General features: G+C 44.2%; 3 protein-coding genes across 5 annotated transcripts; 1 reads left to right on the top strand and 2 right to left on the bottom strand.

Moving 5' to 3' along the window:
* Nucleotides 1–972: 972 nt before the first annotated feature.
* Nucleotides 973–5,247, top strand: hhipl1 (HHIP-like 1). Of its 2 annotated transcripts, none has more exons than XM_041071555.2 (9): nucleotides 973–1,543; nucleotides 1,908–2,554; nucleotides 2,630–2,773; nucleotides 2,847–3,175; nucleotides 3,383–3,521; nucleotides 3,866–4,011; nucleotides 4,564–4,645; nucleotides 4,727–4,809; nucleotides 4,893–5,247. In XM_041071555.2, exons 1-9 carry the CDS (start codon nucleotides 1,253–1,255, stop codon nucleotides 5,030–5,032), a joined length of 2,001 nt encoding a protein of 666 aa, XP_040927489.1. In that variant the 5' UTR covers nucleotides 973–1,252; the 3' UTR covers nucleotides 5,033–5,247. The 2 variants fall into 2 exon arrangements, with proteins under 2 accessions (XP_040927489.1, XP_029013196.1); XM_029157363.2 differs by having other exon boundaries at nucleotides 1,141–1,543; nucleotides 3,395–3,521.
* A 145-nt stretch (nucleotides 5,248–5,392) lies between these two features.
* LOC114859310 (phospholipase A and acyltransferase 2-like) lies at nucleotides 5,393–7,955 on the bottom strand. The gene is made up of 4 exons (XM_029157364.3): nucleotides 7,831–7,955; nucleotides 7,248–7,368; nucleotides 6,596–6,894; nucleotides 5,393–5,658 (listed from the first exon to the last, which is right to left on the bottom strand). Exons 1-4 carry the CDS (start codon nucleotides 7,846–7,848, stop codon nucleotides 5,560–5,562), a joined length of 537 nt encoding a protein of 178 aa, XP_029013197.1. The 5' UTR covers nucleotides 7,849–7,955; the 3' UTR covers nucleotides 5,393–5,559.
* Nucleotides 7,956–8,791: 836 nt separating this feature from the next.
* dedd (death effector domain containing) lies at nucleotides 8,792–15,165 on the bottom strand. Of its 2 annotated transcripts, none has more exons than XM_029156995.3 (5): nucleotides 14,889–15,165; nucleotides 13,439–14,074; nucleotides 12,389–12,493; nucleotides 12,170–12,307; nucleotides 8,792–11,476 (listed from the first exon to the last, which is right to left on the bottom strand). In XM_029156995.3, the coding sequence occupies exons 2-5, from the start codon at nucleotides 13,998–14,000 to the stop codon at nucleotides 11,070–11,072; spliced, it is 1,212 nt and encodes a 403-aa protein (XP_029012828.1). In that variant the 5' UTR covers nucleotides 14,001–14,074; nucleotides 14,889–15,165; the 3' UTR covers nucleotides 8,792–11,069. The 2 variants fall into 2 exon arrangements, with proteins under 2 accessions (XP_029012828.1, XP_029012827.1); XM_029156994.3 differs by having other exon boundaries at nucleotides 14,937–15,164.
* Nucleotides 15,166–15,245: the final 80 nt, after the last annotated feature.

The raw sequence follows: 15,245 nt of genomic DNA, 5'->3' as shown, positions 1-15,245 counted from the left end.
ACAAAACATTTTTTTTTCAGGTACAGACGAAATACTGTTTAAGGTGGAATCACCTGAACGATGAGGCCAGTTTTCCCTTATTATACTATGACCCTAGATCAGTGGTTCTTAACCTGGGTTCGATCGAGCCCTAGGGGTTCGGTGAGTCAGTCTCAGGGGTTTGGCAGAGGTCAAGACACAGGACATGCTCCTGACTCATACAATTCGTGATGACACGCCGCTTGGCGTTTATTGACTGCAGATGATCCCCCTACATTGCTTGGCCAATCTGTGCTGCAGAGAATTAGTGCCAGTGTTGACAGACATACAATAATTGTCGTATTTATACGATAGCTTTGGAGTCTGTACGATATCGTAGAGCCAATACACAATAGTTTTGACACTGCTGTTCCTCGTGTTTTGATGTTTGTTGTTTCCATTGACGAACACCTCACCAGAAACTGTTTTCACTCGTAGCTGATTGGCTACGAGTGTTTCTTCATTTCTCCACTTCAACACCATCCAGCCGGTGCTTCTTAAACACAAACTGGAGGAGGCTGGTGTGGACCTGCATCTGACACAGTGGATTATGGACTACCTCACAAACAGGCCTCAGTTTGTGAGAGCTGAAGACTGTCTAACTGCAGTGTGGGGCCCCACAGGGGACTGTACTGGCCTGTTCCTCTTCACCCTCTAAACGTAAGACTTCAGACACAACACAGACAGCTGTGTTCTGCAGAAGTTCTCTGATGACTCTGCGATCGTCGGACTGATCATCCATGATGACGATGCAGAGTACAGCTGTCTGCTACAAGGTTAAGAATCACTGCCCTAGAATAAAAAAAGCTGGAGGACGGAGCCAATAATAATTACATCTTAACATTTTATTATGTCAGTGGATCATTGTCAGTTTCCTTCAATAACTGCTTTTAGATTTAACTGAGTCAGACTTTTTAACTAAATATAAAGTCTGCGTTAGGACCAGTTGAAGGAATTTGGCACCAGACAAAATTAGATGCAAAATTTGAGTAAATAGCATTTAAATATAAGTCAAAGTAAAGTATTGATGTGAAACAATTCGTAAATCTTTGTAAACAATTTCAACCAATAACAGACTTAAAGTTGACTGTATGTAAACTCTGATCAAGGTTGACGGATTCTCTCCCCCGCGTCTCCACGTTCGTTTCCCTCCACGTGTTTGACAGGACGCTCAGATTCTATTACGTCACACGTAATAAAATCAAAGTCCGTGAAGCTGCCTCCTCCGCGGACCATGACGCAGCGCGGGTCCGGTAGAGTCCCGGTTCGGCTGCTGTGTCCGGTCGGGCTGTTGTGCTGCTGGTTGTGGGTCTTACCCGTGACGTCACACCCGCAGTGTCTGGACTTCAAGCCGCCGTTCAAGCCGTTGCGGGAGTTGCAGTTCTGTGTCATGTACACGAACTTTGGCTGCTGCGACTATGACAAAGACCAAGAGCTCCTGAACAGGTACCAACGGGTCATTGGCAGGCTCGGTTCTGATGAATACTCCGACTGTGCGGGCTTTGTTCTGGAGCTGCTCTGCCAGGTAAATAAACGGGTCAAAGGTCCAAGTCCACGAGTTGTTTGGATCTAGAAAATAGAATGAAAGTAAACTAAAGTAATAATTTCACTTTTATTTAGAAGGATATGGAAAATGTCATAATGATGGCAAACAATTTAGCAGATTATACATTAAACATTGTCTGTTTAAAAAAATATTTGTACATTAATTACATAAAACATAAAAACATGGTGAAATAAGGACACTGTATATTTATGAATTGCAGTTATTGTATTGCAGTAGTTTCCAGTTATTCCTACTCTGTCATGTCAGATTATACTAGTTATGATTGATGGCCTGTTGACCACCTACTGGTTGAATCCTGCTGAGTGAACCTTTCCCTTTGCAGGAGTGCTCCCCCTACGCAGCTCACCTCTTTGACGTTGAGGACCCAAACACCGCGGTTCGGACTCTTCCCGGTCTCTGTCCCGACTACTGTCACCAGTTCTGGAAGAAGTGCAAGTCCACCCTCTCCGTCCTCTCTGATGACCCACACATTGTCCAGGTCATAGAGGACCAGGCTGCTGTGTGCCGATATCTGGAGCTGGGCGATGCGGACTACTGCTACCCACACCTCATCAGCAACCAGAGGCTGAGCCAGGACTTGGGCCGGGTCAAGTCTGATCTGACTGGTTGTCTCCAGTTGTGTCTGGAGGAAGTGGCCAACGGGCTGCGGAACCCGCTGGCCATGGTCCACGCAAACGACGGCACCCATCGGTTTTTCGTGGCTGAGCAGGTGGGCTTGGTTTGGACTTACCTGCCTGACCGGTCCAGACTGGAGAAGCCGTTTCTGAACATTACAGAGGCTGTGCTGACATCATCGTGGGAAGGGGATGAGAGAGGCTTTCTGGGACTTACCTTTCATCCCAAGCACAAGTACAACAGGAAGCTGTATGTGTACTACTCAGTGGCGGTGGGTGTGGACGAGCGGATCAGGATCAGTGAGTTCCACGTGTCGGCCAGTGACATGAATGTGGTGGATCACTCCACTGAGCGGTAGGTGTGGTTGTAGAAGACCAGCTCCACCATCACTGCACGCGCCTGGTCCATGTGTGGTCTTTGTCCTTGCAGCGTCATTCTGGAAATTGACGAGCCTGCATCCAACCACAACGGAGGCCAACTGCTATTTGCAGACGATGGTTACTTGTACATTTTCACAGGTGATGGCGGAATGTCAGGAGATCCATTTGGCAAATATGGCAATTCCCAGAACAAGTAAGGAAGCCACTGAAATATCAACATGGGTGGCCTGTGACTCACTGCATATTGTGTCCATGCTGCCCTTCAGGTCAGCCCTGTTGGGCAAAGTTCTGCGTATCGATGTGGACGACAATGAAAAAGGCCCCGTGTACAGAATCCCTGCAGACAACCCTTTCACACAGCAGCCAGGAGCCCGGCCTGAGGTCTACGCCTATGGCGTCCGCAACATGTGGAGGTGCTCCGTGGATCGGGGCCACCCTCAAACCAAGGAGGGGAAAGGTCGCATCTTCTGCGGGGACGTGGGCCAAAACAAGTTTGAAGAGATCGACATAATAGAGAAAGGTGGAAACTACGGCTGGAGAGCCAGAGAGGGCTTCGCCTGCTACGATAAGAGTCTGTGCAACAACAGCTCATTGGGTTGGTGGCATTAAGCAAACTATTTAATGGACCTGCATATTGACACATGTAGATCATTATTGCATAACGTCACATTGTCAACACTTTTGCACCACTTTTGCTTTTTCGTCACTGTCTTTACTGCCCTTTACTGTAATGAATTAGTTTGATGCAACTGTAAGTCAGGCTACAACCCAGAACACCACTTACATAATAAGTCACTGTCAGGTTTTCCCACAGATGATGTCCTCCCTATTTATTCATACTCCCACAAGATGGGCAAGTCTGTGACGGGCGGCTACATGTACCGAGGCTGTGAACATCCCAACCTCAATGGCATGTACATTTTTGGAGACTTCATGAGTGGGTGAGTGGCTCATTCAACCTATTAAAACCTAAGAGAAGATGATTTGATGTAGAAATGGCAGTACTGTATACAGTAAATAAAGAAGTCATAGTATAGTATGTGATGAAAAACAGTAAAATTAGTGGTTTAAAACACACCACAGTATTTCCCAGTATTTCGAGATATACTATGTGGGGAAAAAAAGTTTCATAGTATGTAAAAGTATGTGCGTGATTAAAAACATAGTATAGTAAGTGATTTAAAACATCATAGTATAGAGAGAGTCAGAATTTTTCTCTGATTCTTTGACAGTCTCCTCCAAGGCCTCATGTAGGTTTTTTTTCTCACACCTCCTGAATTTCCAGGCGTTTGATGAGTTTGCAGGAGGACGTGAACACGGGACAATGGAGGTACAGTGAGATCTGCATGGGGATGGGTCAGACGTGCGCTTTCCCTGGACTCATCAATAACTACCATCAGTACATTATCTCCTTCGCTGAAGATGAAGCTGGTAATTGATTCCTAAACCTAGAGCCTGTAGAGTTTATGCATAAATATAAATAGAAGTTAGAGATGTTTCACTACTCCCCTTTTACGTTAATGGTCCCAGGTCCAGGCTGTTAATTAAAACACTATTTCTATTATAGAATATTTACTAAAGTGGAAATTATATGTAGAGTAGAAGCTAATGGAATCCTATAACTTTTATTCTTTCACACTTCAAGCCCACTTCAGGTTATCACCCACTTTGTATGTGAAGCATGAAACACATGGGGGCAGCACCTGACTGACGGCAATTGTTCAGTCTTTTTCACGGTTGTAGGACATCAGGCACAGACACTGACACTATCAGTGCTCAGTGAGTGTCAGTAAAACAGTTCCATCACAGCAGCGTCCACTAAAGCGTTGTCGGCCAGTTACTGGCTTTGGTCGATGCTGATTCCCACGTGTAGCAGCTACAGGCACCTGTGCACATGCTCCTTCATCCGTTGTGACCGGTGAAACAAACAGGTAGTCCAGTTCCTCAAATGATCCTGACTGGAACCTGACGGCGTTGTTTCAGGGGAGCTCTACTTCATGTCCACCCGGATACCAAGCGCCACATCTGCCTCCGGAGTGGTTTACAAAGTGGTGGATCCTTCAAGGTGAGTAGGATTATTGAGACACCTCTATGAAAAAGAGACACAACAATCTCAACAACGCTTGATTTAGTTTTGTTTTTTCAGACGTGCTCCACCGGGACAGTGTCGTTATGATCCTTCTCCTGTCAGAGTTAAAAGTGATCTCATCAGATTTGTTCCCCAGGAAAGTGAGTCCTTCTACGTAACGTCTGACACTAATAAACTGTCAGTGTGGTGCACGTTTCTACAGAGCTCTTCTTTTCTCCACCAGTGCTGATCAGCGCGAAGCCACGGAGCAGAAACAAGGCTGAGCCTTCAGCCCCTGAATCCTCCGAGCGGCTCCAAGGCCAAGGCGCCGCCAAAGCCAAACACTCGAGGCAGAAAGGCAGACGCAGGAAGGGAAGAGTGTAGTCTGCTGTCAGAGCCGCTCCCAACATCATAATGAAAGAGAGGAGGTGTGTGTGGTCCTCAGTGATCTGAGCAGCCACACACAATCAATGCAGTTAACTAATACATTCAAAGCCCAGTTTTAAAAGCATCCGGCGATGTTTAAAACACACAATTTAGTGGACGTGGTTTTTATACACTGAAATTGAATTCATTTTTCATACCACAGGTTTTGAGTCGAGTAGACAAGACCTTATGAAAGTTATTCTTGAACGTTGTAACGTGAGAAACGTTGTTGTCTTGAAAATATTGTTCATTTTTTGTTGATCCAACCCCGATAAAATAAAACAAAGGTACAATTAAGTGATAATAAAAAGATGGCTGAACTATACACACAACCACTTGCTCTTTAATGGAGCCACAGAATTTACATTATTTACAAACAAAATACACAAACGTGTGGTTTCAAAGTTGTTACATCCACTGTAATCTACTCATTTGTCAATCAGTTACTCAGAGCAAAAACGTGTGGCCGTGACATGAACCTGAATTTATCCACAAAACTCCTCATTATTTGCCTTGAAGGCAACAAAGTCGTTGAAGACGAGAGTCGTGTCCAAACACTCCTTGTTCTTACGTCTCCCAGGAATCTAGAAGCAGATAAAGACAGTTTAACAGCAAATGAAGGATTTGAATTGAAAAGCAGATTTTGGTGATTGACCAGCATCAGCTTAAACCCGCCAACTATGAACTAAATGGTTATTTCATGTGATTACTGATTACTGTGTCTGTATCACCATAGAAACGTTTTGCTTACACATAGATCAGTTATAAGTAAATGATGCTTGACTTATTTTTCCTTTTCATCGTGTGTCTTTATATGTAAATTCTTGGATCCAGCAGGAACCACTACTGTGGCTATTCACCACCCGCTGCCTGTGTCTATTATTTGTTTGTCAGCTGTTCACCTCAGTCTCATTCTGCAGTTAGCGTCTCATCTCAGACTTTACCATCACCCTCACTGGAGACAAGGTGAGATAAAATCCTGCAGCCTTCCTGATCTGCCTGACAGCTGTCTGACATGGTCTTTCCTTATAATTCCTCATACTGAGCAATATTTCCTCATACTACCTCATATTGACTCATACTGTACCACAATCACAGATTTAAATTTCTCTTTCTATTTGGAAAATTCATTGTTGCTCACAGTGCACATGACAATAATCTAGAATCTTGAATATCTTTCTTTTTAATGGTTTTTGATCAGTTCCACATTGATCACATTCTAAGGATCCAACTGGTGTTCGGCAAGACTCTGCTTCCCAACCCGCTTTGCTTCTGGTCCATTGGCTTCATTTGTTTTATTGCTTGTTGTTCTTTGGCCTGTTCCTGCTTCTTTTTTCCACATGGTCTCTAAACTTACAGCATATAAATATGTATATACTAAACATATAGCTCAGATTTCTTTCAGGTCCTGCTAAACACATATGATAAAACACCTCAGTATAGTTTAGTTTTCTAGACAACTCAAACTCTAATTATAAAGGATATGATTTACTCTAAAGTCAAGCAGCGTCGTAGTTATACCTGGTTGCACACGGCCTTTCCGTAGCGTATGAACGTGGCGAAGTGCTCACAGTTGAAGTTGAAGAGATGGTACTGGAAGACCTGATCGAGGAGGGCATCGCAGCGGCGCCGCATGTCCTCCGGGGCCGACGGCGTGAAATCGTGGCGGTCGTTGTTGATAGTGGCGTTGACGCCCTTTGGCACGTTCACCTCGGCGAGAGGCACCCGCCGTATCATGGTTTCACCGAGCAGCAAGTCTCCACACACGGGGAACATGTGCTGCAGGGCGGAGCGTACGGTGGTCAACATCTGGCCCTGATCTACGGTCAGACACAGGTTACTTCAACAAACTGCTGGAACAAGGCACCGACTGATTAGTGGCATCAGCTCATAAACAGTTACTGGAATTGTTTAGTTACTGCTGCAAGGTGTTTGAACCCCTGCAGGGACCAGTTCTAACACTTCAGCTCCACACAAATGCTTCACATGTGCAGGTTCTAGAAACTGATTTAGATCTTAGAACTGAAGCTTATGTTCTAAAATCTACACTGACATCAGTAGATGTTATAGTTATGCGGAAAAATTGTGTTAGTGCTGTCATAAAGCACTAACCACAGATAAACAGATAAAGGGTTTTTTGACCATGGCAGCAACAGGAAGAAGTTGTTCTTACCTGCAACAGCAAAATGAATAACGTGTCCATCGCCAACATACACGCCCCAGTGCGAGTATCCGATGGGGTAGGAAAACTCCACTAAGTCCCCAAACGACGCCGTGGACACAATTCGATCAACCTGGTTCAAACACACATCACAGACAGCACAGCTTTATGTGACTGGCCTCCATCTGATGCTCCTGAAAAGCAGGCCTGACCGCATTCCATTCAGTCGTGGCAGTGTTTTGCTAATGTTAAACATTATTACTTGTTTGTGCGTCGTATGTTCAGTCAGATTAGTCAAATGAAAACCCGCTGAAGTCTGGACAAACATTAACAGTAACAACAACACACACACACAAGCTGCAGTTCCTGTATGTAACAGCAGCCAGGCCGACCATCTCATCACTACTTGAACCACATTCATTACATCTCACATCCAGGACACGAGCGTGAAAAGAAAAAACAAAAGCGTGAAAGAAGAAGTGCAGAGCAGGAAACACAGGCACCATAGCTCTAGGGCTCTAAAAACAACAAACTATATTATGCAGTATTTTACTTCTGTGTTTAGCTAAAGTTAGAACATGTGGTTGACTCCTACCTGCTCCTGATAATCCATAGCTGACTGGCAGTATTTCAGTGTGACAGCTACAGTAAGTGGCTTAATGGGTGTGAACTTTAAGAATCTAGTTTGGACAGACTTGAAGGACAGGTTCCCAGTAGTTCAACGGTCAGATCAGTAAATCATTTGTAAAAATAGATAATAATAAAAACATAATAATAGTTTCTACTCATTGATGCTTTTTGTTGTTCAGATAGCCAATCACATGGGTTGTGAATGAACAATCCTCTCTGTAAACCGAGCAATATAATAGAAGAACTGATTAACACAAGATAACAGGAAACAAGTAGAACTCAGACGTGTCCGGATGTCTTCAGTGAAGACAGATGAGTGAAAGGGAGGAGGAAAAAGAGGAGACCGTTAGAAACAGGAATAAACCCTTCAAAGTAAAAGCCCCAGCTGAAGTTAGGCATTTATAGTGATGTCAGTAGAACTAAGCAACACATGAAGCATCACTAAGGTAACAGACGAGGAGTCGCCTGGTTATGAGCTATCACTGCTCTTCTTACTGCAGCTGCCACATGCAAAGACATTAAACGTTTGGAGCATCCAAGTGTTTTTTCCTGCATACTTGCCTGTTTTATTGTACCTGGATCGATCACTCTGGCTTTAGGAGCATCAATTTGCTGAGGTTTGTCGCTTACAGAACTTACAGATTCCTGGACGTTTTCAAATGAAGATCCCACAGCCGGTCACCTCTTCACTCCAGGACCGAGGCAGGGGCTTATTGTTCCCCCCCAGACACCAGATCATTGCTTTTAGTCTGCCTTTGTTCTAGAATTTTATCAGGCTTTAGACTGTAATGTTCAGACATTTCTTCTTTTCCCCCCGATGCTGCAGGAGCGTAAAAGTGAGTTAGAGTCAGACCAACGCCGTGTCCACATAGAGGAAAGTCTATAAGGTATAAAGTGTAGATCAACAAGTAGACAAGTAGCCAGAAGGTTTTTATGTGAGTTTAATCTATTTTGTACAAAGCTGGATCATACTACCAGCAGACCTGCTGTAGGGTTAGGTCAGTGATAATAAATTAACTAACTGCAGAGAATCTGTACTGTATAGAAAGAGTTTACATTTTTTGGTCAACACGTTAATAAGACTAACCACCAGTACTGTCCTTGTACACATCATGAGAGCATGGGACGGTTCACAGTAACACGCCGGCCCAGACCAAGCCGGTGCCACAGGCCTGTTCTCATCTAGATCATCTTGCGCTCGTGTCGATTGTGACAGAAGAAACTAGAGTGAGGAAAATGAGGATGTGTTGGAAAACGAAGGCATGTGATGCCTGGGGCTCAACAAAAACATCTGTGTCACAGAAGTTGTTGGACTTCAGCAAGAAACAGGCTCATTTATTAACAGTCCTACTTTTTAGATTCCTGAAACAAATAAAAAACCAAAGTAGGAAAAGCTGACATCCAACTGATCTATGTACAAAATGTTAACACTGAGCTTCTATTACATTTCTGGAGATCAGAACAGGTTACATGCAATTCGAATTAAAAGACGTGTGCATTGAACGACTAACAGAAACAAAACGTACACCAACCTGTAGAACAGATTCCAAATGAACCTTTACCGGAATCTCCACTGAGATAAAAACATAAACGCAGGCTGACTCTGTAATTCACAGTAACGGTGGCCTGTCGATCATCATGACCACAGCCTTCACCCTAAACGGCTTTCATTCAGTTTGTAATGGGGAAAACAAAAGCTTAAATCCAATCAGGTGATCTAAACAGAAACTTGATATTCAGCAAAAAGAAAGTTGCACATTTATAGGTTAAAAAAATATCATAATGGAAAGTGAGTAATTCCCTGCGAGCAGCAGATTTTGGGACATTTGTGACCGGCAGCGTTGGTAACGTCTCAAAGGACACCGGATATTAATCTGAGAGTTGTGAGCCCTGGTACGTCAGGATGGCGACTGCCACGCCTGTACCAACAACCATCAACACGCTCATAGCTGCCACACTCGTACGCACAACCAAAATACGAAGCACTGTCCAATATGGACGTCATTGGTCATCGCTCACCAACATAAACAACCAACGCATTGCTAGTCATGGGAAAAGAACCAGGTGTTGGATCAAACCTTTACCTGCTCTAATGTAAAAGGACACAAAGCAGAGAAGCTGTGGAAAAAAAGCCAGATTTACTCAGAACCGTCTGATGGCTGCAGTGGGGAAAATGATGGCAGCCGGGTTCAGTTATACAAAAAAATGTTCTGAGACGCTTTGAAACTCTAGGAAGGAAACGACTAACCGACCAGCAGCATCTCAGGACCTGAACACGACAGCTGAACAATTCCATGAAACCCACACAACCATCATGATGCAAGAAGCTTTTAAGCTTCCAGAAAGTTAATTTTATCAAGTATTAACTGATGTGTTGTAATTCTCATCGTTGGGGGAAACTTTGATTATATGTGCACACATCATGCACGTGTGTGTAGCAGCAGGAAAACGCTTGAAGGCTGCGAATGTGAAGCTGTACACCTGAAGCATGTTTTACTTGAGGATGGACTGAAGCTGGTTCAAAGCTGAAAGATGCTGCTGAGAAACAAGACGAGTACAATTAGAGCTGAAATCATTTAAAACCTCCTTGAATTACAATGATTCATGGGAGAAGAACAAGTTGTGAAATAATCGTAAAACCTGAATTACAGTTGCTTGTGGGAATTTGTTTTAAAAAAGGCAGAACACAATGACAGCTTTCAGCCGACACATAAGACTACTCAACTATGGACTGATAATCCTACAACACACAATCTCAAGGTGGGAAACTCCAGAAGGTCTGATGTACCTGAAACCTGTAAAGGTGGAGCAGTTGGACTTCAAGGTCTTACTTCAGGTGGAAGTAACTTGTCAGCATTTAGTTTTCCCCATACTGAAATTAACTCCACTTGAAAACAGGAGCAACTTTACATTTAACAAAATGTTTCATGTTTCAAACTAATGTACAAGAAGAAATTAGACAAAGTCGATGCATATGACAGATCAGCCTCCCGAAGAAAATGAAACGTAAAAAACTCCGACCTGTACGACGCCTACTTCTTGACGCTAGTGTGGCTTCCAATTAGTTTGCGTGCTACGCTTAAGGATGCCAAGTGGTACGAGTTTATGGAGCAGCTGGAAATTCTTCAGTTCCTTTCAGGCACAGTTCAGGCACCTCAAACAACACAACCCCGCCTCAAAGGAGCAGTTCGTCCACATGGGGGTCTAAGATACGGTGTACTTGCTGGCTCCTGGGGGGCTCCCAGCGCTAGTGACCAGGTTACGTAGCAGCTTGCGTCGACCGGCCTGGTAGTCCTCCTCATCAACGTTAACCAACAGCTTAATAGCCTCGTGGCCCACGGCCTGTTTCAGGGAATCTGTGATGAAGACCCCTTTAAGAGCTTCTAGCAATGATCCGTTGATGTAGTCCCTCCAGAAGGCATCCAAGTAGGTGAGTTCAGAGAACTTGATATCACAGATGATTGAGCCCAAGTCTCTGGATTTCAGAATAGTGTTAGCCTGGTTGAAGCGCTCAAACTGTCGCTCCACTGCTTCTTGCTTGTTAGAGAACACATTGCCCTGAAGTGCAGACTCATGCTGGCAGTATTCTGCACGAACACGGAGACGGATATCTGCAAACAAAGCACATAACAGATTCAGTTTAGAGCTGTAGCAATGACAGCGATTTGGAAATTCGATTCTCAGTAATTCTAGTTTCTAAGCCTGGTCTTAAAGTAGAACCTGGTTCCACAGAGGAGCTTGGTAGCTAAAGGCTAAGCCTTCCATACTACATGTAGAACCTCTAGAACCAATAGACCAGCTTGGAGAGAGAAGCATGAAGAGCTATGTGGTCTAGAAGACAAAATGGAGCTCATTATTAGGAGCTTTGTCTGTGAGGACAGAAGCTAGACGATAATTAGTGATCTGCTCCCAAATGCAGTGTATTCCCTGAAGATTTGAGTTCTGCATTGCCCATTCTGCAGATAGCATCATTTCAAATACCTCTGTGTTGTCATTATTGTCGAAGCTCTGTAAACAGTAAGAGCATACCTGGATTCTGCCATGGTTGAGTTTGTCAGTTGCTTCTTAAAGCTCTACAACTACGCTACTTCTCAGGGAAATCAAAGGGAATCTAAGGGAAATTTAATTGCAATGCTGCTGTGAGACGCCCCAGGTAATAGTTTAAGAATATGTTTTGGAGAATCAATACAATGTTAATACTTGCATGAACTGCATCGGTGGATGAGTGAAGGTGGTTTACCCAGGAGCAGTAAAAGCAGTCATCGTGCTCTCTACACTCTGACAGAAACAATACACTTATTTACCACAAGTTTCCTTCTCTCTGCAGTCAGTTGAGGTATGACTTCTCTTCCGTTTGCGGTTTGAAACAGGGGGAGCTGGCTTTGTCCGGGAAGGGCCAACATGGGGTCCTGACGAAGAACAGCAAATGACTGGACGAGGACCTGCAGAAGAGCAGTGGGTGTGATGCATCCATCTTCTAAACCATAACGTAGGAGGATGAAGTTGAACTCTGAGCGTCTCACCTGTTCTCCTGTAATGCACTGTGTCGTTGCTCTGCATTGTTCCTCTGGGTGAAATGTAACGCACAGATGTCTCCTCCAGGTACTGGTCAACTGGGTCTGGGCACACTAAAAAAAAGCAATGCTGATCATCTATTAACCATTAAATATGAAATAAAAGCAGAAAGAAAGATGTAAAGATAATCTGTAGTAATAAAATGCCACATTTTAGCTTTTACTGAAAAAGCAAACATCAATTTTCCTGTTACAAAGATGCAGATCGGATTGCTAAAGCCCACATTTAGCCTGTTTTTCTGATCACTGGGTTACACAAGTTATAAGGACTGTGTCCAAAACCCCCCTTAAGCCCTGTGTTTATTGAAAACAGGCAGATGAAGAACTGAGACGGCCTTCGGCTGCAGTAGTCTGTGGATGTATTCAAATTCGAGATAGAGTTCAGCCAGAGATCTTACACACGTCACAATTGCCACCCCAACTGGTGGAGGCAGATGATCGCCCACATCCAGCCTGGTTCTGCTGGAGGTTTCTTCCTCGTTAGAGAGGGAGTTTACTCTCCACTGTTGCTGTCAAGCTAAAGGCTTGCTGTGTGTGGGATCTGTTGGGTTTAGTTAGTGTAAGGCGTTAACCTTACTTTGTAAAGTGCCTTGAGATAACTTTGTTGTGATTTGGCGCAATATAAATAAATAAAATTGAAATGAAAAATTGAATTGAGTTTAAAGGCATTTTGAGCCCTATAATGGACTGACAACCTGACCACTGTACAGCCCCCACTAACTTGCATTAGTCATTAGTACACTACGAACACATTCTCTACCATCACTTCCTGATAAACTGCAATAAGAGTTTCGATCTCTGACCTCCCAGAGATCTAAAGAGACACAACCTAAGAGAAACATTTGCTTAAAAAATTAATGTCAATTATCCACAGAGTCAGTCACTTTTAAATTCTTCATAGCACAAACTGCTACATTTGATTGATTTAGTTAATTTACTATTTTAACCCAAAGTAAATATGCATAGTCTGGTTATGTCATAGACTTATAGACTACTTACCAGCCTGCCGTTTCTTGAGTGTGACATAAGGTAACAGGTCGTGGCGGGTGATGATCCTTAGAAGCTGAAGAACATGTCGGAAGTTGGTCTCATCGCAGCGACCTTGGCGCTCCAATGCAAGAAGGAAATCCCTTCCATTCCTGATTCCACCGCGCTCGTACTCGTCAATAACGTCAACAAACAGAAATGACAGGACCCTGACATCCCGATGCGTTAACTGGGCTCCAACTATGTCGAACATGCGGTGGAGGGAGTAGAGCCCATGGGAGTTGTCCACTGCTTCCTCAGGCCACGGTTCGAAGCAGCCGTCCCTTCTTGACGAGCTGGAGTTGGTGCACCTGCTTATGTTCCTGTTGTGCACCTCTCCGCTGGCTGTTGGCACAGCGGAGCTCCCCTGTCTGCTTGTCAATGCTCTGTGTTCGAGAGGGCCAGCGATAGCATTGCTCTGACTAGAGTCCAGCTGATTACCCTGAATGTGAGGCCGGTCCTGCTGAGCAGAGGAATTCTGGGCAAGCTGGGGAGGAACAACAGGATTTGGAAACTGTGGTTGCTGTGATGTCATCTCAGGGCCCGGTTGTAGCGAGGGATGTCCAATCCCTGTGCCTCCTGCTCACTGCCTCTGCTCCAACCGATGGGCTATGGATAAAGAATGAGGAGTAACATAAGTAGAAATACAAACACAGGCGATCATCATAGACCGACCCCGAGCTGAGACATGTCCTACACACGCAGCACATCGTCACCCGTCTGCAAAAAACTGCAACTGTCTCATTTGATTCCAGTTTAACATAATGTAATTAGGGATCATGTTACTTCGACAACATTGGCGGTAACGATAACTAGCTGAGGCTGAGGCTAACTACCCGAGTTGTAGACAAAGAGCTGAGTCTTTGTTCCGAAGCTACTATTGCCTAAACTACAAAGCTCACAAACGACACCGTCTAGTGTAATCCACAAAATAAACGCTAAGGTGCGTGTTGGTAAAAACTGCGGAATTTAGCAGGTTACACGTTGTTAGCCATCTGCGTAACAAGAGCTTCACCTTTACCCTAAGCTGCTAATACGAATAAAAACACAACCGGCGTCTGGTTCCTGCTGCTACGACTATAAAACCACAACAACGTTTGTCTCTATGCAACCCGGAGTAATACGTCTGGATCCGTTGTAACTAATATTAGCTGAACACAGCTGGATTTACTCCACGTTAACATGATCCATATAATTCACCCAGTGCCAAAAACAGTCCTTCAAACCGAAACCATCTTCATCGTAGCAGGTCTAAGAATCAGTTCGCATTACATGACCTTTATTTATATACATTTCAAGTGCATTTCTAACGAGCTTGACACGGCGAATGATCGCTAGGCCGCTAACGGAATGTTAGCTTTTCAGTATTTGACGCTAACATCACGAACAGAGCAGCTTCTTTGCTACAGAAGACACGGTTGACCTGTATTTCCTTGTTTTGTTGGCTGCGCTGTGGAAGCTAAACACATACGTGGCCAATGTCTCGACGCAGGCCGTCGGTTGGATGCTTATAGTCCTGAGACAGACGCCGAGGAGGGGAAACAAGTACACATTTTACGTTCTTCAGCTAAAATGAAAGAACTTCCAGTTTACGATACGGTTCAGTTCCGGTGTTGTTGTTGTTGTTGTTGCTGCTTCTTCTTCGCCGTTTTTCTTCTTCTTCTGCTGCTACTTTCCAGTTTAACGGTAACTGGTCTCTTAGTGTCGCATTACCGCCACCAGTCGGTTGTTACGTTCAACTGTCAAATTATGGAAACGTTTCCTCTCCTTTCACGTCCAC

The sequence above is a fragment of the Betta splendens genome, chromosome 7, assembly GCF_900634795.4.
Source record: "Betta splendens chromosome 7, fBetSpl5.4, whole genome shotgun sequence".
In the NCBI taxonomy this organism is placed as follows: Eukaryota; Metazoa; Chordata; class Actinopteri; order Anabantiformes; family Osphronemidae; genus Betta; species Betta splendens.
This window is presented reverse-complemented; position numbering and strand designations above follow the sequence as displayed.

Excerpts from the sequence above, each read along its gene's own strand:
- hhipl1 (XM_041071555.2), top strand. The coding sequence starts at position 1,253 with ATGACGCAGCGCGGGTCCGGTAGAGTCCCGGTTCGGCTGCTGTGTCCG. Across the intron at positions 2,774-2,846 it reads TATGGCAATTCCCAGAACAA|GTCAGCCCTGTTGGGCAAAG; the intron begins GTAAGGAAGCCA and ends GCTGCCCTTCAG. Across the intron at positions 3,176-3,382 it reads GTGCAACAACAGCTCATTGG|GTTTTCCCACAGATGATGTC; the intron begins GTTGGTGGCATT and ends AGTCACTGTCAG.
- LOC114859310 (XM_029157364.3), bottom strand. Across the intron at positions 6,895-7,247 it reads TATTCATTTTGCTGTTGCAG|ATCAGGGCCAGATGTTGACC; the intron begins GTAAGAACAACT and ends GTCTGACCGTAG. Across the intron at positions 5,659-6,595 it reads GAAAGGCCGTGTGCAACCAG|ATTCCTGGGAGACGTAAGAA; the intron begins GTATAACTACGA and ends ATCTGCTTCTAG.
- dedd (XM_029156995.3), bottom strand. The coding sequence starts at position 14,000 with ATGACATCACAGCAACCACAGTTTCCAAATCCTGTTGTTCCTCCCCAG. Across the intron at positions 12,494-13,438 it reads ACTCAAGAAACGGCAGGCTG|TGTGCCCAGACCCAGTTGAC; the intron begins GTAAGTAGTCTA and ends GCTTTTTTTTAG. Across the intron at positions 12,308-12,388 it reads AGTGCATTACAGGAGAACAG|GTCCTCGTCCAGTCATTTGC; the intron begins GTGAGACGCTCA and ends GCTCTTCTGCAG.